We start from the raw sequence: 23,684 nt of genomic DNA, 5'->3' as shown, positions 1-23,684 counted from the left end.
ATAAAATGGCCAAAGCATAGTCATTTGGCTTTCCCTTCCTTTTAAGAGGTGAATGCTGCACATTCAACCTAGCATGAACATTTGCTCATTGAAACATCTCTTCTCTCTTAAGAGCTCAAGTTAAGCTCCTAGTCTTCTAATGAGGCTGAGCCCATGAATGATTTAATTTTCACATGATTTCATTTTATGCTGCAGCAGCTTTCTGTACCAGGTAAGAACAGGGCTTATCACCTCCATCCATTGGCAGAGGAAGAATCAGATTAAGAAACTTACCCAAGGTCACCCACGAAGTCAGAGACAGAGACATGTCAAGGCAATTCACAGGAGCAGTCCTCACCCAAATGAAACCAAAGTTTTACTGCCTATTCAAAAAATACTTGGCTTCTGAAATTTGGGGTAGTGAGTGTTAAGCACAACAGTAAAGCAAGGAAATTAGTTTCCTTTGAAGTAAAAGCTTAATTAAGAATGAAAAGGGACACATGGTTCTGTGATTTAGAAGGCAGCAACATGTGAAAAAGAAACACTATGAACCATGAGAGCTCAGGCATTCTCCATCCGACTTTAAATTTTCCTCACTTTAAATGAAAGAGGAGCACTAGCTGATTCTAAGGGCACTTCCAGGTTTTGTTTTGTTAAGATGTATTAAGGCATGGATCCTAAAGTTAAGGAGCTGTGCTGTGTTTAACGTATGACTTTCAATATCATCTTTTGCAGGGCCTCTCCAATCTGAGTCTATTATGGACTTTGTCGTGGGCCACAGCCAGGTACTTCCCAGGATCCCTCCCAATTTAGCTACGCTGTCTTCCTCTAAGGTAGTTGAAAAGCATGGGCAATTCTTTTCTAGTCCCCTGAAATGGAGATGTATATTCAAAGTGTTCTTCTCTAATTTCCCCTGTGTGCTATTAACTCATATAGAACAAACTGACCAACTCCAAATGTCATGTAACAGGCCTGAATCTATATATACAAAATACATGTAGGAACTCCCTCTCAGGTGACTGGAGAGAATCTCCCCCTTGATTACCACGTAATACACACTCCAGAAACTAGCTGCTGGTCTGAGCTCATGATAAATTCCTGCCTTTTACACTGCTTGACTAACAACTGACTCAAGTCTGAGTTACCAGGAACCTAAAAATTTTATGACTACACATTCGAAAATTCCTTATAGAGAAATGGTTCCCAACCTCTTAAATGAAGGTGTGGCAAAATTTCAAATGTTGACTTTTCCTAGATTTAAATTTTAAAGATGAATACAATACTGGGACCTGTATTAGGTTGCTAGGGTCTGTGGAATTACCACAGACCTGGTGGTACCATAGGACCACAGACAGAAATCTGTTGTCTCACAGCTCTGGAGGCTGGAAATCCGAAATCAAGGTGTTGGCAGGCTTATTCCTCCTGAGGTCTGTGAGGGACGGGATCTGTACAGGCCTGTCTCCTTGGCTTACAGATGACTGTCTTCATGTTCACATGCTGTTCTCTCCTGTACGTGTCTGTGTCCAAATTCTCTCTTTTCGTAAGGACACTGATCATAGTGAATTAGGGGCCTACTCTACTCCAGTATAACTTCATCTTAACTAATTACATCTGTAACATCCCTGTTCCCAAATAAGATCACATTCTGAGATATCAGGAGTTAGCATTTTAACACATGAATTTGGGGAGATGGGGTACAGAGAGCAATTCAACACCTAACAGGACCCAATTTAATTTAGCTTTAAGTCTATCACAGGACAGCTAGCTCCCTCTACCCTAAACAGCTTCTCTAGCTTATGGCAATTAAGATTATATATTCTTATATATATTCTAAATTGAGATTAGACATTATTCTTCAAGCTTATGTGCTGAAGACCACCAAACCTTATGCACCTTAGTTTTTTCCACATCACTTCAACCAGACCCTTTCCCAAGATTTATTTAAAGAAGAACCTCAGGGGCACCTGGGTGGCTCAGTCGGTTGAGCCTCCGACTTCGGCTCAGGTCATGATCTCACAGTTTGTGGGTTCCAGCCCTGCATCAGGCTCTGTGCTGACTGCTTGCTCAGAGCCTGGAGCCTGCTTCAGATTCTGTGTCTCCTTCTCTCTCTGCCCCTCCGCCGCTCACGCTTTGTTTCACTCTGTTTCTCAAAGATAAATAAATGTAAAAAAAAAAAAAAAAAAAAAAAAAAAAAAAAAAAAAAAAAAAAAAAAGAAGAAGAACCTCAGGAAGGTCAGAGCTCTTCATAAAATGGCCACATTCCTAACAGTCAGCAATAAGCTCTGTTACCTCCTTTTAAGAAATTAAGGTGTCAACACTTTGTTGATGTCCTAACAAAAATGTTTCATTTGGCTGCCTACTTAAAAAAAAACAAATCTCCAAGTATCCCTAAAACCTCTCTTTGTTTAAATAATTAATCATCTACTCTTCAGTCCCTTTAACTGAATCAGGGAACCTCAGTCAACTCTACCAGTGGATATCAACACCGATATTCACTGGGAAACACCTAAAAATATCAATACCTGACCCTACGTGGGAGCAAACAAATCAGAACGTCTGGGGATGTGACCAGGGCATGTTATTAAATTTCCTTGTGTGGTTCTAATGTGCATGCAGGGTTTAGAACACTGCTCTAAAGAATTACAAAATTCAAAACTGCATCCCCTAACCTGAGTCAACTTGATTTACGCCAATGTCTGACATACTAGTAATCCAAAACAACAAAGTTATATTACTTTATTATGACATGTTTTGGCACTTGCAGATTATTTTCCCATTTGTTTTTGTAACAGAACCAAAACAAATCACAAAACGATGGGTGGGAAGAGAGATGGAAGACTTCTTGGGATTATTACACTCTGTCAAAGATCAGAGTTTTCAAAGCCTCAGTTTCTATGAGCAAATTAAACTGCACTGATAAGCTTTCAACTGTTGTGTGACTTTATTGAGTGTCTTAACAACTCTGGAATGAAAAATACATACCAGTTTTCCTTTCTATTAATTTCAGGTAAATTAAACACATGTGTTGAAAGCGAAACTTCAACCAATTTTTTAGCATCCATAATAAAAATCAAACCAACTTTTGGCAGGAAGGAGAGTTCCCCAAATTTCAACACTGTCCACTATGGACTTGCCATTTGTTGTGGCTGATGACATATGTAGCAATACCATCAAGTTGAAAAGAGGAGGGAAGTGACCAATCTGTAAACAGCAATGTTACTCTCACCAGGCTTGCTTTTCCCTCAATATACCACAACCGAAGGCCCTAGGAGGATATTTAAGAAAGTATGGACCATTATTCCAACCATATGAAGTAAAGCTAATTCAACAAGCCTTTGGATACAAAAAGACAAAAGAACTTTCAAATAACTTGTTTGCCAAGCTTCCCTGACAGCAGAGCTCAATCTGGTACGAGGTTGTTGTGAAACATCCTGCCCAGATCCTCTATGAAACAGCTTAAAATGAAACAGCTATCAAATGTTTTCCTGAAAGAAAAGCAAGTTAAAAACAGTCTTTCAAAACTTCCCCAATGTACATACTCGTTTTTAAGATAGGTGCAAAATGAGCACATTTTCAAGTAGTTTTTACTATCACTTTGCCTCAAAACAAGCCAAAACCAAGAGTGGGGTGGGCCTCACTCGAGCAGTAATCTTCAACAGCTTCCTCACTCGGAGGCCACTCCAATAAACACACAAACACAGTTCATTTGCCATGAAAACACATCTTTAAGACACACTCCTGTGCCTTCTCTTCAAACCAGAATGCTGCCCCAAAGCCTCATCCTATGAAGCCACAGCTTTGAAAGTATTTCCTTCACCTATGATTTAAAAAACCAAAACACAAAAACAAAAACCCAATACCTCAGTCTATCAGGACACAATCAGACAATATTTGCCATGCAGCAAATGCACTAGAAACACACCTGGTGAAAACAGGATGCAACAGTAAGTGCTCAAGCTCTAGAGTTAGAATGATCCTATTTAAGGCCAAACCGTACCATGCCCTGGGTGTTTGAACTCCATCAAAATTTTCAGCCTCTCTAGTTTTAGTTTTCGTGTGTATCAAAAATGAGAATAACTTCTAGAGTTGTTGTAAGAATTCAAGAACATGTAAATATATCATTTGTTATACTGCATGGCACAGAGTAACCGTTCAACAAAATAACTGGATGATTAAGTACTTCAATACTGGATTTAGATAGAAATAAACACTCTTAAAACTTGGCTAACTTATATACGTATATCAAATCATCACATTGTACACTTAAACATGTTATATATAAATTACATCTCAATAAAACTTGGGGGGAAAACTTGGCTTACTATAATCTTACATTAACAGGCATGGTTTTTTGTTTTTGTTCTATTTGAATAAGAATAGTCCTTTCAGAAAAGCAATGAATGCAACCAGAAAAGTAGTGAACACAACCATCTCATCTCAGCAACAACCATTTAAGCTTCAAGGTAAAGCAAAAGCTGAAACATACATGTTTACTTTGTGACAATTTATCAAACTATACATTTAAAGATTTGTGCATATTTTGTGTTTACGTAACACTTCAATAAAAAGTCTAAAAAGCAGAGGTCAATCTGATAGAAGAAATAGAACTTTAAAATGTCTCCAGTTCTCTCTGACCATTACTTTGAGACAGAGGTAAGGCAGAGCATTTGCAGGGAGAGGAGACTTGAACCAGATCAAACAAACACTATGGCGATATTTTATTCCCTTTTATAAACCATAAAATTAAAGGAAACCTCTAGACATGGCATATCTAGATAGATATAATTAGGGTGAGTGGTGAACAAAATGAATTTAAATTAAAAATCCTTTAAACAAGTTCCCATGGTGCATTTAAAAAAAATTAATAGATTTTTGGGGTGCCTGGGCAGCTCAGTCAGTTAGCTATCCGACTTCAGCTCACATCACGCATGATCTTATGGTTAGTGAGTTTGAGCTCTGCATCAGGCTCTGCACTGATGGCTCAGAGCCTGGACCCTGCTTCAGATTCTGCGTTTCCCTGTCTCTCTCTCTCTCTGCCACTCCCCTGCTTGTGCTCTCTTTCTCTCCTAAAAATAAATAAAAACTTAAATAAAAATAAAAAACTTAATAGATTTTTAAAAAGATGTATTTTGGGGAATAGATTAATACATGAACACATTTGTATTCCAAGAGTTTAAAGTATTGTCCCTTTTCCATATAGTTCCCCTCCCTAATAACTACCACTGTTACCAATACATTTTGAATTGATTTTAGGAATTGATCTATTACATAAAACAAGCCAGAATTGTGCAATACATCTCCAAGGCTCAGCATAAAGTCCTGTGAAGGCTTCTTCACAGCCAAATTCTCTGCACACTTTAAAAACCCGGTCATTAAAACAGCTTCATTATCTGCAAATAAGAATACTTCTGTTGATTAACTCAAGCTCCCCATTACACGAGCTTATCCGTCTTTATTTTAAAAGAAAATGAAAAAGAGTTTTAGCAAACAGGCAGAAAAATTTATGTACCTATAGTACACACTGCCCAACACGTTGGTCTAAATATAGTTTTCCTTACTAGAGTGTAGTACATGAATCTAGTGTTTAAAATTTTTAGTATGCAAATGTATTTGGGAGAATGTGAAAATTTTACTTATTTATAATCGCTATAAAAGAGGTTTTACTTAATATTCTTCCAGATTCTCTTTTTCCTTCAGGGTTCTTTTTCTCTCTTATAGTTAAGAGTTTGGGCTTTCTCAATCAAAAAGACTCAATTCCAATGCAGGCACTGTCACATTCTACAGTGGTGTTTCTGGGCAACATTCATTTCCTCATTCAACCTCTAGGAGATTTCTCTTTACAGGGGGTTTCCTTATTCATAAAATAAGGATAACAATAGTTGCCACACCATACAGGGTTATTATGCTGAGGATCGAAAGAAAATATGTGAGAGCACTCTCTGCTTTGTGAAGACTGTGTATCCCAGGCAGCTGTCCTAACTTGGGTTCGAATAATACTTACTCTCCTCCTTTCTTTTAGAAATTCTAAAAGAAATTTTGTTCATTTTGTGTTGACACATCCTCTAGAGAAAATATCCTGCACTAGTCAGAATGACTAAAAATAAAATAATTAGAAGAAAAAGCAAGAAGTAAAACATTTTTAAGTCAACTGCATCCAAGTGTGACACAACCAAAAACCAGTTGAAAAGTAGATCATTCAAAATAGACTCTCTGGAAGTTGAAGGAACAAAAACGTTATTTTTTAAAGAAAATCTAGAGAAACAGGTTTATTGATCTGGACTTTCTAGTCTGGAGAACCACTTGTCTTTCTTTTATAAATTATAGATACAGTGTTTTAGCTGAAGCTCAAGAGTCTCATTTCAAAAAAATCTCAGATGGTGAGGTGCCTGGCTGGAGGCTCAGTTGGAAAAACAAGTGACTCTTGATCTCAGGGCTGTGAGTTTGAACCCTATGTTGGGTGTAGAGATTACTTAAATAAATAAACTTAAAAAAATAAAAATAAAAATCTCAGATGGCTTTTTAGACACCACTGTGGACCCTACCTCCTCAAGTATGTAAAGAAAAGTGTGTGATTAATTATCAAGCCTCACAGAATAAAGGAACCTCACATGGAGATAATATTCCATCTTTTAGGAGTAACCTTTGGATAAACTTGTAAGAATTCTGTTTTTTTAACCAATATTATGTAATTTAATAAGATCAATTAAAAAGGAAAAAATGCATATTGCCCACAGGACCCAGCAAATGTAAGAGACAATAAATATTAGCTATTATATTAAAATATGTATCCATTTTGGGATTAGCCTACTAATGTGTATGTGCACACATTCCCCCAGGTTTTGGTATCAGTGTTATGTTGACTTTGTAAAAATGACTTAGGAAACTTCTCTCTCTGAACTGAAACTGTTTAAATGATTCATTAAAGTTTAAAATAACTTACCCATGAAACTCTTTGGGACTACCAGTTTTATGCATGTGGCAATTATTCCCTGGCAATTTCCTCAGGGCTTTTTTTTCATTGTTTCTAGTGCATTTTCATTTTAAACAAAACACCAAATATTCATTACTACCTTTCTAAAAACTTAGAAATACTTCAATGCACTAGCTTAAATGATACATCAAATCCCCATACAGTTCTGTGTTTTTTCTTTTTCAAATTTTTATTTAAATTCTAATTACTTAACATATAGTTTCATATTGGTTTCAGGAGAATTCAGTGATTCATCACAAGTGCCCTCCTTAATCGCCATCACCTATTCAGCCCATCCCCCACCCACCTGCCTCCATCAACCCTGTTTGTTCTCTATCATTAAGAGTCTCTTATGGTTTGTTTCTCTCTGTTTCCCCCCCCCTTCCCATATGTTCATCTGTTTTGTTTCTTAAGTTGTACATGTGTGAAATCATATTGTATTTGTCTTTCTCAGACTGACATATTTCACTTAGCATCATACACTCTAGTTCCACCTATGTCATTGCAAATGGCAAGATTTCTTTTTTTCTGATGGTTGAGTAATATTCCATTGTGTTTCCATTGTATACACACACACACACACACATATCTTCAAGGACATTTGTTCTGCATTATGTCTTAACAGAAATATAAAGAAACCAAGTACTGTCAAAATTGGTGAGTCAATAAACAGCTAATAAGACCAATTACCCACTGATACTCTAAAACAATGTTATTAAATCAGAACTGGGATCCAGATATCTTTAGTAAATAGGCTAGGTAATTTTGAACAGTGCCCTGAGTGCCTTTGCAACTCTGCCCTAGGAATCTATTGTAAGATTCTAATATAGTTATTCTAGCTATCCAGTAATAAATGTGAGAGAATACAATAGGAAATGGAGAGAAATATTAACTCTGTCACAGAATCATTTGTGGGAATCAAAGTGTATATGAAATAGACACTGTAAACTATAAAGTGCTCCACAAAATGTTAGGAAATATTTTTACACTTCACTCAAGACTAGAGCAGGCAGTGTATTTCTGGCATGGAAATCAACTTGCAAAGCAGTAGCAGGGCACACAATTGAATATATAGGCTTCTGTCAGTCCCTTCACTTCCCAATGGCTCTCTTTCTTCAATATCCTAGGTTTTTATAGATTGTAGATTTTTTATAAACATCATGATGCAGATATTATACTGTAGCCAGTGGCTTGGTATAAGAGAAAAAATATTCAAATCTCTGAAAATTAACATAAGCAAAGCGCTTTCTTAATCTGATTAAAAAGAAACTCACTACAGTGCTATGTAAAAAGTTCTCTTCCAGTTTGTCTTCGAGAGTTCAATAAAATGATCAATATAACAGAATAAAATTAAAATTAAGTGGTATTCCTAACGTGGTGGCAGCTACTACGTTAAGTACTTTATATGGCTTATCCCTGTCAATCCCCACAACACTATGCAGTTTTATTGACATCGGGCAACCAGCTAGGAAGAGGCAGAACTGAAACCTGAACCCAGACAATCTAACTCCCAAGTCCACAAGATTAACCATTAGGATAGACTCTAAGAGTACAGGATCCGATAAGTAGATTATGGTCTAACAAAAGTTTCATCTCAGTTAAAGCTTATATATATGTATGTATGTTTTATTTCTGTTGGCCCCAGCAGAGATGAGTGTTTCTGAAGAAGCTTAGCTTCTCTCTTCCACGGCACCATAAAAAATAGTGAGGTCTAAGTAAAATGGTCTTTTCTCCAGAATTCCCCTATTAGATAATGTTCAAAATTCTACTGTAAATCCCTGTGGAGTTGATTTGGCTAACTCTAATCCCAGTTTAGGTCTTTTGTGACTATTGGCTGCCTTTAGTATTTGCCCAGATTTTTCCTTTTCTCAGCCAGGATAAATTACAACTTACTTGGCCATGCATCTCGAAAAGTAAAGTGGTCACTGAAAACAAACTTGGTTTTCCTATTAGAGTGCTCACTTTAAAAGTTCAATACATTGGTAGATTAAGGGTATGTGGGGGGTGGGAGAAACGTAAATTTTGGGAAGTATGCTAAATTTTAACCAGGTTTAAATGTTTAGTTACAAGCCAACTAGATAATACCTTAGCGGTCACCATCAGATTGAGGTTTTAACCATGCAGATTCTACATAACTCAAAAAATTTAAAATCATAATTAAGGAGGCAATTCCTACTTCTAAAAGATGGGACTTAGACAAGAATCTTATACAAATATGTATGAATCATTTCCTGAATACAGACAGTTTAGCTACAAAGCCTTTTCCAGAATGGAAAAGTGACACTAGCCAATCGTAGGCAATAAAAGAAATTAGAGTCACTCCAAAAAAACTGAACTCCCAGTCAAACTATATTCAAAGAAACTTAACATGCTTTAATGTTAAAGGACAGTGCTCCCCCACAGAATTAATCTGCCAGATTTTTCAAATCCTGAGTGATAAATTTGTTGGCTTATTCTAGAACTAAGCCAGCAAAGAAAAAATAAGGGGGGAAAAAAAGCTGAATGAATTTGTCTAAATGGTATTCAAATTATAAAAATTGACTTCATTACCTAATTTATCCCAAACAATTAACAGAGTATGCAGTGGTACACACAAACTTTTAACACTTTTTTTTTAATTTAATTCAGGTCATTCACAACAGCAACTGCCACATTTATTGACCACTAGGCTTTTGTTAAATACTTTACGTAAACACTGAATACTCATAACCTTGGGAGGTAATTCTTTCACTTTTGGTGAAGGAAATCAAAGCTCAGAGAAATTTAAAAACTTGTCTGAAGTCATACGTCTAGTAAGTGGTGGCTCCTGGTTCCCAGGCTGATACTCTGCTACATGTCACAGATTCGTAATTGACAGGAATTACCAATCTGCAGAATTCAATATAATACTGAAGTTGCAGGCAGTTGATCTTAATGCACATAAACGAGTCACTTTTCAATAAATCATTTCCCAGGTAAATCTTCAATACCAAATTATTTCTGAATGTACTCACGCGTTGGGGCAGGGGAGGGGAGAGGAAGTGCCAGTTACTTGAGCTTCCCTGTAGTTGCTTTCCTAAAGGTAAATCGCAGTTTTTCCTAAATACTCTTTGTTTTTTCCACACCAGAAAATAAAGTGGAATGAGAGAAGTGCAGAGTCAAACAAAACCATAAAAATATAACAAATCTTTAAATTGTCACCTAAAATATCACCTTTCAGGAGAGGAAAATTCTTTCCTCACACTCCAATCCCTACAACTCCAGGTCAATTCCTGGATCCCTCCTCACATGCTCAGTGCTCTTTTTCTCAATGTCTCAATAGGTGAGAACAGATGAAACAGGTAAGCTCACAAATGTATTACTAGTCATTACAACATAATTCTTCTTTCCAAAAAGATAGAACTGCCCTAATACTGAGAATTTTGGTTACTGTATCAAAAACAAAACAAAACAAAACCCAAAAACTCTGCCCATATTCTAACATCTTTAACATTCAGCATATCAGATTTATGAACATTATTTAAGGACATCACTTTGTTAAATTCACACTCTAACAAATCATTCATGACCGGTTTTCTTTTTACTTTAGTAAATCAAAGGACATTATCTTCATCATTATTCTCAAAATAATGTTGAAAGTGACTTTGGCTTAGGGGGCAAAAAAAAGGCCAGTAACCCTATCTGTTCACATAATGACTTATCCTTCCCTTTATGTGTTACATGCTAAGTAAAACGAAAGGAGGCAAAATTTTCAAGATCATGTGGCTAAACTGAGCTACATCAAAGAGGTACTAATTTCCTTATTCACCCAGCAAGGCTGCTCTAGGTGACTGAGCACTTTCTGGGAGAAGGGAGATGGCCAATTCTACCCCCAACAAAAAAACTGACCAACACGAACTTCATTTAAAAAAAAAAAAAAGCATTTTTTTGAAAAATACACAGAATGGATAAGTACAAAGTGATATACCCAGACAATGGAATATTATTTAGCAATAAAAAGAATGAAGTACTGATACATGCTACAACATGGGTGAACCTTGGAAACATTGTTTAAGTAAAAGTAGTCAGTCACAAGAGACCACATACTGCATGGTCTCTTGTGCATACCACATTCAATGTATACAAAGTGTCCCACGACAGGCAAATCTATTATAGAGACAAAAAGTAGACTAGTGGCTGCCACAGTGTGGGAATCCGGGAGAATGGGACATGACTGCTAATGGGTACAGGTTTCTTTTTGGGATAACAAAAATGTTCCAATATTGATTATGGTGATGGATGCAAAACTCTGTTTACATAGTAAAAATCGTTGAATTGCACAGTTTAAAATAGGTGAATTGTACGGTATGTAAATTACATCTCAATAAAGCTGCCATTTTTTTTTTTTTTTTAAAGGTAGTACTCAGGTCTATCAGGTCACAAAGACTATCAACCTCAATTACATTAACAGATTAACTAGAATACATAACATTTTCTTTTTGCTAAAATCATAAATGCAAAGTATAATTCTTCCACATTTAAAACCACTTTTTAACTACTTGCATGCATTGGTGGCTGACATTATTCAAGGCACAAGCTGGGTGACAGTTCCCAGTTTTATCATTCCAAGTCAGTTGCTTCCCCTCTCTAAGCCTCAATTGACTCTTCTGGATAGTAGGAATTAAAGTACCTACTTCATAAGATTGTCAAATAGGATAATCCCTGTAAAGTACATAACACAATGCACAGGACAAAATGGTCAGTAAACCCTAATTACTAAAGTTTATCACTGGATGTTTCTGGAACTCTTCTAGTCCATATCCTATCCTATGCGACGACCTCACCCATATTCATTTTTCATCTCTTTCAATTGGCCTTCTGCTCCCCAAAGTGTAACCTGCTTCTATTCTGCTGCCTCAACACCTCAGAACTTCGGTGTCATTGGTCTCAGACACCACTCTGCCATCCATAATCCTGCGTGTGGTGGTCTTCTCGACAATGTGCAAGGAGCTACTGCTGTCCAGGGTGTCACCGAGACTGAAATCCTCCCCGTCTTCCAGCAGGTGATGGTAGGCGGTGATCTCAGCCTCCACCTTGACCTTGATACTCAGCAAGGCCTCATGCTGCTAGTCTGGTGCTGCCCCTCTGTCCAGGTCTGTGACAGCTCTGACTCCCGGTGCAGCAGGACCCCACTGAGTTGCTCCATCTGCATCATGTAGTGGGCCTCCACCTCCCCCAGGCTATTCTCCAAGCTGGCCTTCAGGTTTCTCATCAAGTCCAGGTTGATCTCCAAGTACTCAGCTCTGGGAGGGTCATCTCAGCTGTTCCTATCTCAGTGGTCTATGAGGTGGCCACTGTGGGGCTCTCCTCAATCTGCTGGAACCAGTACTTGTCCAGGTCCTCTTGGTTCTTCTGAGCCAGCTCGTCATAGGGCTTGGATGCCTGCCATGATCTTGCTGAGGTCCTGAGATTTGGGGGCATCCGACTCCACGGTCAACTCAGAGTTGACAATTTGGTTTTTTGGACCCCTTACTTCCTCCTCATGGTTTCTTTTTCATGAGGAACAGCTCCTTGAGAGCCTTGATCTCTTACCTCCAGCTTCAGTCAAGTGACACTGCTGTCATCAATGATTCTGTGGAGCTCAGGGAGAGCATTCTCCACAGAATGGCACATGGCCAGCTCCATCTCATATGGACTCTGAAGTCGCCAGCAACAAGATGTGCACTGTCAATATGCAGAATGATGCAGGCACTGTCCATAGATTTTGCAAAGATCTGAGCCCTCAGCAAAATGCTCTTAAAAGTATTGCCCCCAGTCTCTGACCTGGGGTCCCTTCCTCTCCAGGTGTTCCCAGATTTTGAACTCCAATCACTGATTACCAGCCTTGAGGCTCCTCACCTCCTCCGGGCAGGAGGCCAGGTAGTCACTCAGGTCTTGCATGGTCTCCTTCTTCCTGAGGATGCCCCCTATGCCTGCCAGACCCCTAGACATCCTGGTGGCCAGGCCTGGGCCCCCCACTACCCTATTAGCTGGTGGAGCAGAACACAGAGATCTGAGAGGCTGAGCCCCAGGTGCCTGCATAGACTCTGGCATCCGCAATGCTGACTGGCAGGACCAAGTGGTTGGGCGACAGCATGGAGCCCTGGGACCAATAGTTGGAGAAGAAGTTGGAATGGGTGGTGAAGTTCATGCTATTTGAGGAGGAGCATGAGAGGCCAGGACTCAGGCTCGGGCCACTCATCCATATTCATTTTTTTTTTTTTTTAATTTTTTTTCAACGTTTTTTATTTTTATTTTTGGGACAGAGAGAGACAGAGCATGAACAGGGGAGGGGCAGAGAGAGAGAGGGAGACACAGAATCGGAAACAGGCTCCAGGCTCCGAGCCATCAGCCCAGAGCCTGACGCGGGGCTCGAACTCACGGACCGCGAGATCGTGACCTGGCTGAAGTCGGACGCTTAACCGACTGCGCCACCCAGGTGCCCCTCATCCATATTCATTTTAAAGACCTTGTCATGGAGCCTGATGAAATCACTGGGGGGACAGTTAAGGGAAAATTGCGAAAGAGTGTAATAATAATTTCCTACTGCCCTCACCTACTTCTCCTTCATAATAACCATCAGCTTCCTCACTAATAGTTGGTAGGGAGATAAGCCTGGCCAAACACTAGATCATAGGAAGGTTTGTCCCTTCACATAACCTGAAGAGTGCCTTAGGGTGATTCAAAGTCAGACTTTCCAAAATGTAAGCAGACTTATACTATGGGCTCTGTGGCAGAACTCCTTTGATGAGGGTTCCAAATGTACACAAAAGAAACAAGCAACCTCCGGTATGTTAGTTGTACAGAAGGTTAAGCTTTTAATGGATCTGATAAGTCTGATCTGCCAAGACTACAAAAGAAGGCCACAAGAACAGGTAGATTGATCTATAGAACCTGGAATTACATGTAAATAACAAAATTCCTTATGTCCACGTACAGGTTAGTTATCACCATCCCAACTTCTTGTCCTCCTGGTGCTGGTGCTGAATAAGTTACATATAGAACACGTCAACTCATCCCTTCTATTTTAATTTTAAGGTACACTTAATCCCTGACCTAACAGAATTTTTCCTAACACAATTCCTTAAAAATGGCCCGTTGGTGTGATCTATATTCTCTACAAAATACAACCTCATTCTCAAGATACAACCATATCAATGGGGCGCCTAGGTAGCTCAGTAGGTTACGCATCTAACTTTAGCTCAAGTCATGATCTCACAGTTCATGAGCTGGGCCTCTAACTCTGGGCTCTGTGCTGACACCTCAGAGCCTAGAGCCTGGAGCCTGCTTTGGATTCTGTGTCTCCCTCTCTGCCCCTCCCCCGTCCATGCTGTGTCTCTTTCAAAAATGAATAAACATTAAAAAAATTGGGGGGGGGGGGAGTTGGAGGGACTGCCTGGGTGGCTCCATCGGTTAAGCGTCTGACTTAGGTTCAGGTCATGATCTCACGGTTTGGGAGTTCGAGCCCCACAGCAGGCTCTGTGCTGACAGCTTAGAGCCTGGAGTCTGCTTCTGATTCTCTGTCTCCCTCTCTCTCTCTCTACCCCTCCCCCGCTCACACTCTGTTTCTGTCTCAAAAATAAACATTTAAAAAAAAACTAAAAAAAAATTTTAAATAAATTTAAAAAGATACATGTCAAAAACTCCCTTTGTAACTTGAAGGAGTCTCCTGAGAAACAGAAAAATCTATATGGGGGCAACTGAGTGGCTTAGTCGGTTGAGTGTCTGATTCCTGATTTGGGCTCAGGTAATGATCCCAGGATTATGAGATTGAGTTCTGCATCAGGCTCTTCACTAAGTGTGGAGCCTGGTTAAGATTCCTTCTCTCTCTCTCCCTCTGCTCCTCTCCCCTGTTCATGCTCTGAATAAATAAGTAAATAAATAAATAGAAAAACTCTGTATGGATATTTACTTATTTATAATTTCAGTGATAAGTTTTGAAAGTTATTTGACATGGTGTTGACTAAACACATACAACAGAACAGTTCTAAATACATAACAGAAGAAAGACTCCATGAGTATTTCTTTCTGGTCTTACAATTGTGGTGGAATTGAGGCAAAACTGCCCATGCACTGAGAATGTGGATAAATAGGGTCCTAGAAAATATATATACTGTAGTCAAGAGAGTTTGGGGAACATTACCTCTCATTCAAAAGTCTTCTGATGTGATAATGTACATATGAAAATGTAATGTGGCAAATAGTTGAACAATGACAGTAAGTGATATAGAAATGACAGGATAAAATTTGTTAATTCCTGAAGGAATAATTTTAGGATAAATTTCTAGAATAAGTAGGTTTTGTCCTAAGATTTTGAAAGAGATTAGAACTTCAATAGGCAGCAGGTATGAATGTGGGAGATCAAGCAGGAAAGCACTGGACATTATACAGTAGGCTGACAAAATTAACATAGTATAAGAAACAAAAAAACATGAAACAGTTACACTATGAAAAGCTTCTAACCATAGGTTAAGGTGGTTAGACTGATTATGTAGTCAAGGAATCCGTTAAAAGTTTTAGTACTTTCTACTGTTCCAGAACACTTCTGCTCATTCATTTGTTAGATAAACTGGATCTTTCTACAAGATCCAGTTCTAATGTAACTTTCACAGTGAAGGTTTCCCAAAGTTGCAATGCTGTGTTTCTCAAACACTGCATGGAGAATTACTGGGTATCTTGTTAAAAAGGCAGCAAGGCACTTTTTATCATTTAGCGTCAAGGAATCAATATTCAGAGCAAACCAATTTATACCCAAAGAAGGAATGTTGTAAGACCACCTTCTTATATTGTGATAGGATTCTACAAAAATATTTGTTTCACTTTCCCATGCATGTCACCAAGCTTCTCCCTAGTGAGCTAAGTCTGTTAAGTATAAATAACTATGATTTACTAGGTTCTACTTTTAGAACCAACAACTGAAAAAGTATAAAATGTAATGACATGTCAAAATTATAAAATGCATTAAACTACCAGCTGTTTTTCATTAAATTAACTTCTGGATTATATGAGCCTATAAGTCAAGTTTTTCTCTTTAGAAACTTGTATGCACAACCTTCAGATTTCTTCTTATTCTCATAAATTCCCCAGGCAAACACACCTGTTTAATAAGGTCAAATCAAGGCACCTCCAAATAAAAGTACATACTGCAATTCAGCACTGATGGTGTTGCTCTCCCACAGAAGTGCTTCATTCTCTGCTACAAATATTCACGGTTTGGAACAGATAGCAAGAAAAGACTTTTAAAAGTGGCTTGTCAGAACCAATAATGTTGGTGTTTCCTTTCCAACATTACCAGCCCCCCAAGCAATTGTGAAAAGAGTATGATACAAGGGAAAATGATCAAGGTGGTGGCAACCAGACATTAACGGTGTCAGTTGCTTTAGATGACATTTATAACCACAGACCATAACTCAAAACAGGAAATGTCTTCTAATCTGATGCCTTCAAACAGTGATTTTATAAAGAATCAACCAAACCAATATAGGATCATAAAACAATTGTTTTAAAAGATACAGGGGCGCCTGGGTGGCGCAGTCGGTTAAGCGTCCGACTTCAGCCAGGTCACGATCTCGCGGTCCGTGAGTTCGAGCCCCGCGTCAGGCTCTGGGCTGATGGCTCGGAGCCTGGAGCCTGTTTCCGATTCTGTGTCTCCCTCTCTCTCTGCCCCTCCCCCGTTCATGCTCTGTCTCTCTCTGTCCCAAAAATAAATAAAAAAAAAAAAAAAAAAAAAAAAAAAAACGTTGAAAAAAAAAGATACAAATATTTGGGGCACCTGGGTGGCTCAGTCGGTTAAGCGTCTGACTTCAGCTCAGGTCATGATCTCACAGTTTGTGACTTTGAGCACCGCGTCAGGCTCTATGCTGACAGCTCAGAGCCTGGAGCCTGCTTCAGATTCTGTGTCTCCCTCTCTCTTTGACCCTCCCCCACTCACACTCTGTCTTTGTCTGTCTCTCTCTCAAGAATAAACATTACAAAAAAATTTTTTTTGAAAAATAAAAGATACAAATATTGTATAACTTTGAAAAGTTACAATCCCAACAAAGTTTTATGTAACTTAAGGAGTTAATTCTAAAATTCATTCAAAACTCTATACCAATATTTTTAGGCAGGGGAGGGGGAATATCTTATCAGATGTCAAATCTATAAAATGATACTAATGAAAGTAATGTGGTATTGGCATAATACAGAACAGTTAAATGGAATAAAATAATAAAATACACCAGAAAGTTCAAAACTAAAGTATTATGTGGTAATTTAGTATATAAGAGAGGTGGCACTCTTAGTGTGGAAATCATAAAATATTCAATAAATCTGAAGGGTCAACATCCTCACTCGTGGGAGGAAATAGTTGTCAGATCCCTATACCTCACATTCTATTAAAAAAATATATTCCATATGTACTGGGGAGTTAAACACATAAAACAGAAGAAAATATAAACAGAGTATTTCATAATTTGGGGGTGAGGTAGTTTTTGTTCATTTCTATTTAGAAACTCATAAGCTAAAAATGTGTAAGAAAGCTCTTGAATGATTTTATTGGCCTAATTAGGCCTCTGATGCTCCGTCTTCTCTCTTTTCTACTCCTTCTTCTCAGTAGTTGCATAGCCTATGGCACCAAGATGGTCTTGGGAAGAAATTTTCCAGTTCCAGATCCAGAGGTATCACCCATACATATTGGAAATAAATAAGAAAGTCCCACTGCATCAAAATTTTTTTGGTAGGTAAAAGATGAGACTGACCATCTAGATCAATGATTCAGTTTCTCATGAGTAATTTTCCATGTAACTATTAATACATTTTTAATTGGGACCAAGCAATCCTCTCCCTCAAACTTTTTCCGTTCCTAACCAAAGCTCATCTGGATTTTAAGGCACCTCAATCCAAATTCTCTTTTATAGGTTATTTATAAATTTTTAGATCTGTCACCTCAATAGACAATACAAACAGCAAAAAAATTATAATTCCCTGTCAAAAGTAAGAATCAATTTTATTACCTGTAGTAACTATGTTTCTAGATTAAAAGTATGATACATTATAATTGGCCAACTAATGTGAAATATTTGGGATTAGGCTTTTTTCAGTATCTAAATCAACTTACTGGGCATATTTTAAACCTGCAGGTCCTCAAAATATTTTTGCCAGTATAGTGAGTCTAACACAGCATCTCTCTCACATCATGTCTTAATTAAATTCCTACATAACGTGTTTAAAACGAAGTAAATTATAAAGTCCCAAGAACCCCTAGCATCTCCCCCACCCTGCAGTGGGAGGGGAGGCAGGGCAGGGAGACTAGAATTAACTTAGATCCTTTTCTCAATGCCTCTTGGATCTTCTTCACATTCTAGAAACAGTAATTTGAACATCACTGAACATAAACTAAGTGAAAGCCAGTTTGAAATTATTCAGTTTAATCCCTTCATTCAACAGATGATGCAATCTAGATCTAGAGAAGTGAAGGGACTTCCTCAGAATCACGTGCTTTGCACTGAAGTGATGTATGATTATGGGACTACTAACATCTTTCCATCCACTTAGAAAACAGCCCTAGATTACAAATACTAATTAAGCAACTATTACAACCACCAGTCCTATATTACAAAAAAAAAAAAAAAAAAAAAAAAAAAAAGTACATGTCTTGTTGTTATGTCCTCTAGAACTTTTCAAACTACTTTGAAATAATTACTTAAGGTATTTTATTTAAAGTCTCATTAAAAAAAAAAAAAAAAACCAAAATTACTACTTCCATGTTCCACACCAGAACTAAGGATTAAATTATTTCTCAACAAATTAACTAGTACTTAAAACATAAGATCACAATTGCCTCCAAAATTTTAACATGTACATTTCTACATTAATAAGGTTTCTCCTATGGTCTTTTAAAGTAAATTTTCTGTCGCAAATGGAAGAATCGTAACAATAAATTTATTAAAATCCAATTTCCTCTGGGTCTCTGGGTCTCATACCTGTTGTTCATCCTCCATGACGTTACTAGCAAATTCAAACACTAGGTCGTTCTGTTGGACAACAGCAGCCATAATAAAACATTCCCCTTAGATCCACATGAGAAAAATTCCAAGCAGGTTCAAGTATGAGGCAGCAGAATCCAGTGACCAATTTGGGTAAAAAACCCTCAGCTAAGTCTGTTAAAGTTACTGTAGACCAGGTTTTCTTTCAGGACGGCACTACAGGTTTCCTTGGTTCACTGATATTCCACTCAAACAGAGGCAATTTTTCTGAAATTTTTCTTCTTTAGAACTTCTTGGCCTGAAAAACAAAAGCTTAAGTTAGTTATGAAAAAGTAATCGTGCCCATTCAGAATATAACAATTAGTACCAAGGGCAGTGTCTCCAAAGTATTTTTTGTTAATGTTTTTAAACAAAATCAACATGACTGATGGATACAGGCTTTTTTTTTTTCTTAAGTTAGATATATATTTTCTTTGAAGATTTCATTCTTGCTAAGATAAAATCACCTCTCATTTCTGAAAGTGAAGCCATTCTCCCTTCCCCCCCCCAGTTAAACTACAGTTAAAGTGCCGAATACTTAAAAAAAAAAAAAAAAAAAGTCCACACAGCAATAACTAGGTTTGTAACTGCAATAAAGGACATATAAACAATTTCCTTCTTGCCAGTAACCCAGCAAACCACACAGGAATTGTTCCTCCATGAGTAATTTCATCTGTATATTTTTGCCCTAGGAGAAACATTCATACAGTGTCCCTGTTATGCCTAATATATATAAGAATTTAAAGTCTGTCTCATACATTTAAAATTCAGTAAGCACTATTTTAAAAGCCTTTAAAAATAAGCAGAAATTAAAGTCCACTCTTTCTGTTCTTTTAAAAGGTTTCTGTTAAGTAGAATGTTTTACCATGCTTAAAAGCCTGTCTTCAGTGGCTTCTTTTTTAATGCACTGAAATGTATCCTTATCTCTAGCACAGGCTTGCAAGCAACAGGAAGGAAACGGCACTTGACCACGTCATGGCAAATTAGAACATGCAAAGAACTGCACTTTACAATAGTAGAAAAACAGAAACGCAACTTAAGAGTGAAAACAATTTCAGTGGAGGGAGAAATGCTTAAAAAGTGCCTGCCAATGAGGTTTGCCTACTTAAAAAAAAGCTACCACTATTAACAAAAGGAAAAAATTTTAAGTTTATCACAATTTTATGAAATACTGCATCATAGGATTATGACTGTAAATGTGATATGAAAAGACAAAGATTATAAAAATAATCACATTAAATAACATTTGAAATAGTGCTTACAATTTTAATTTTAAAGAGACAAGTTAGAGAATGAAGCTGAGCTGGTGAATCAGTTTCCCTGAAAACAGCATGTGCCAGCTGAATCAGATACTCAATTTCCTAATTTCAGTAAAGTCAATATATACCCTGGACTCTGGGGGTCATCATGGCTAACTGTAATTTTCCTAACTGGGAATCAAAATAAAGTAAGGGTTAAGAATTTAATTCAGGTAATACTTCTACTCACTAAACTGAATTCTAACCCAGCAGTGCCCCACACCCACTCTATACCCCACCTCTTTCAATAATGAGTTCAACCCCAACACTGGGAAAGCATTTTTATTTTTAGCACATTCAGGTGGTTTTTGAGCAATTCACCATACCTGGAGGGGAAAAAAATGCTTTCACCTAAATTGATCACAGACAGACATATAAACATAAGACACACATTTGGCTTTGGTCAAATGTTACTTATAATCTTGTCCCTTAAATTACTACCCAACCTAATTCTTCTGCACTGGGCTTGCCTTCTTATGGTCCGCCACACAAACTACATTCCTTCTTGCCTCCTTGCTCAAAATCTACTTATTCGCCATTTCCAGAATACTGCTCTCACCTCAGCACCCATTCACATCTCTCCCAGTCTTCAATACTCAAGTTCCATTTCTTTCACAAACCCCCCAAACCTCTCGGCCTCCACCTATCTGGATCGCTCCCTTCAGAAATATGACACTTATTGCCCGCCATGTTAGCACTAACTATACACTGTCTCACATGGGAAAATCATGTCCCCCTAATTCAATTCAATAAATCTTTGAGTGTCTATGATATCTAAAGCAGTATGTCAGGAAGCAAGATAGAGCAAAACTTCTCTAGGTGAATAACCATTGTCTAAAATTCCTTCTGTACCTACCATACCTGGGTGCCCATACTAATTGTAAAAAGGATTATATTAAAGACAGATACTGCTTAAAAATCTATCATTAGATATTTAAGCTATGTCTACATATATTATTTATAAAGAATGATTGTAGTACTTTTGATAAAGAGGAAACCATTATCCCAAACTTGAAAAACCACAGTAAGAAGTCAAGACCAGAATCAAGGGATGTTTCCTAATAACAAAAGTTTCTCTGTAAAAGGTTAGATTCCAAAAGGCCTATTACAAATCCATTTATTTGGGGTTTTTTTATGTTTATTATTTTTAGTTTTGAGAGAGAGAGACAGAGTGCAAGCAGGGGAGGGGTAGAGACAGAGGAAGGCACAGAATCTGAAGCAGGCTCCAGGCTCTGAGCTGTCTGCACAGAGCCCAATGCGGAGCTCGAACTGGGAGATCATGACCTGAGCTGAAGTCAGATGCTTAACTGACTGAGCCACCCAGGAACCCTCCAAATCCATTTATTTGTAAATACAAAGTGACACTCTACCAGTGACCAATGTGAACACATCTGTGTAAAGTTTAAGTTTCCTTTCTTTTCCATTGCAATGAGGTACCTTTTCTTACTAACATTTCCACACTATTATGCTTTAATAAATGTTTTTCAAAAGTATAAGCAATCAACATACCCACACCTTCAGGTACACACTGACAACCAAGAATAATAAACCAAAACTGAAATGACTGCCCATGATCACTAGGCCACTTGTTGGGATGGAGACACCTTCACTCTGGTGAGGTAGCTTTGGTACATTTCTATATAGAAGCTCATCAACTAAAAATGTGTAAGAAAAGCTCTTGAATAATTTTATTGGCCTAATAAGGCCTCTGATCCTCTGTCTTCCCTCTTTCCCACTCCTTCTTCTCAGTAGTTGCATAGCGTATGGCACCAAGATAGGTCTTGGGAAGAAATTTTCTGATTCTGGATACAGAGGTTATCACCTGTACATGTTAGTGATACTTAAATAACAAAACCCCATTGCATCAAAATCTCTTCAGTTAACAGATGAGACTGAACATCTAGATCAATGCTTCAGTTTCTCATGAGTACATTGAGTCCCTGTGCCCAAGGTCTCACAATCTGAAAGTGTCACATAAGTACAATGAGATTCCTTACCTCTTAATTCAGGACTCTGTCCAGAGCAACAGTACAGAGCCTTCCCTCTAAATCTACCTGACACAAATTGTGTACACACACACACACACACACACCCCAAATTGGAAAAAAAAAAAAAAAGTCTCCATCTTGAGTTCAGCTCATCTCCAAATCCACGCACTCAACTTTTAAGTCCACATCAGTGCCCCCTCAAAGTCAATGTGTCTAAAACATGTCCCAAACTGAACTTATCATTTTATTCCTCAAAGTTGCACTAGTATGAAAAAGACATGGGTACTCAGACTGAGGAGAAAAAGGATTTTTTGCCCTCTCCTAACAAATTATAAGGTCTTTGGTTAACTATATGTATTATATTCAGGAACATTCTACTGCATAAGTAATTCTCAAACCTATTTCATTTTCAAAGTGTCACTTAGTCTTTATAAAATACCAAGAGAAAATATATGTGAAAACTGTTTATCTAACATAGACATAAACAGTTAACTTATTTGCACAACTTTGAGAGGTCATCTAGTTGAACATCCACCAGACAGTAAAAACTCCCCAAGTTGGTTCTCATGTCTTTCAACTGGGTCAGGATCATATTCTTATTCTCCAAGGAGACACACACCACAGAAGGGTCTCAACAATAAGGTAGTCCTAGTATCTTATCGCCAAAATAAGCTGCAGATTTAAAGTCAAATAATAAAGCAAGCAAAAACAGTTAAAAGAGCAGTTAAAAGCTCTGGAGTTGGACCACCTGAGTTTGAATCTTCTGTACTGTGACCTTGGACAAGTTACTTACTGTCAGTCTCCCTTTTCTGTGAAACAGGTACAAAATGTAACACCAAAATCTAGAGTTGCTGTAAACATGCTATGCAAAATCCATATACAGAATGCTGGCCACATGAGTTTTGCTCCATACACAACAGCTTCATTATTGTCTCAGTACAATGCAAGGGACATGTAACAGGTGAATGCCACTTAACTGATTACTCCTTAAGTCTCATTTCCATACTCCCTGGGAGTCTCCTTGACCACAGTGATTTGCTAGACTCCAACAAAGAATACTATAGCCCATTATCAACAAAAGTATAATTCTATTCCAGTGCCTGAAAATTTGGCACCTATCTGATAAATCCAGCTGCTTCTAGGCTAAGACCTCACCCTGTCTGGCAAGCTTCCCTTAACACAGAGTTCCATTATGCCCCTGTTCCAAACAACATGAATTTACTGATTGTAAACACAAAACCCTCAGCCACATAGATGGCTACAACAACCAACTCAGTTTCTGTCTCATTTATTATAAAATATTTCAGGTATTCTAAAAACATGACAGTCAAAATCAGTTTTTAATACTTCTCACACCTGCTTTCTTCATCCCTGATTGAATGCAAATTTGTTTCCTTCAAAAGGGCTTTAAACACAAGAGTCTACAAACCTATTAATTCATAATGGC

General features: G+C 37.9%; 1 protein-coding gene and 1 pseudogene across 5 annotated transcripts in view; both read right to left on the bottom strand.

Annotated features, from left to right (window-relative positions):
- The window catches only part of ELF1 (E74 like ETS transcription factor 1), a 107,915-nt gene that overhangs the window by 32,758 nt on the left and 51,473 nt on the right, over positions 1-23,684 (bottom strand). For 3 of the 5 annotated variants that reach the window (XM_049647019.1, XM_049647022.1, XM_049647017.1), the window contains exon 2: positions 18,910-19,210. In XM_049647019.1, coding sequence (XP_049502976.1) covers positions 18,910-18,981 — 72 coding nt within the window. In that variant the 5' untranslated portion in view covers positions 18,982-19,210. Of the gene's footprint in view, positions 1-18,909; positions 19,797-19,816; positions 20,075-23,684 lie in introns of those variants that run through there. The other 2 variants (XM_049647020.1, XM_049647018.1) reach the window with 2 other exon arrangements.
- LOC125933825 (keratin, type I cytoskeletal 18-like) lies at positions 700-13,155 on the bottom strand (annotated as a pseudogene).

The sequence above is a fragment of the Panthera uncia genome (genome assembly GCF_023721935.1).
Source record: "Panthera uncia isolate 11264 chromosome A1 unlocalized genomic scaffold, Puncia_PCG_1.0 HiC_scaffold_16, whole genome shotgun sequence".
NCBI classification, from domain to species: Eukaryota; Metazoa; Chordata; class Mammalia; order Carnivora; family Felidae; genus Panthera; species Panthera uncia.
The sequence above is the reverse complement of the archived record's forward strand: the minus strand, read 5'-3'. Positions and strand labels throughout refer to the sequence as shown.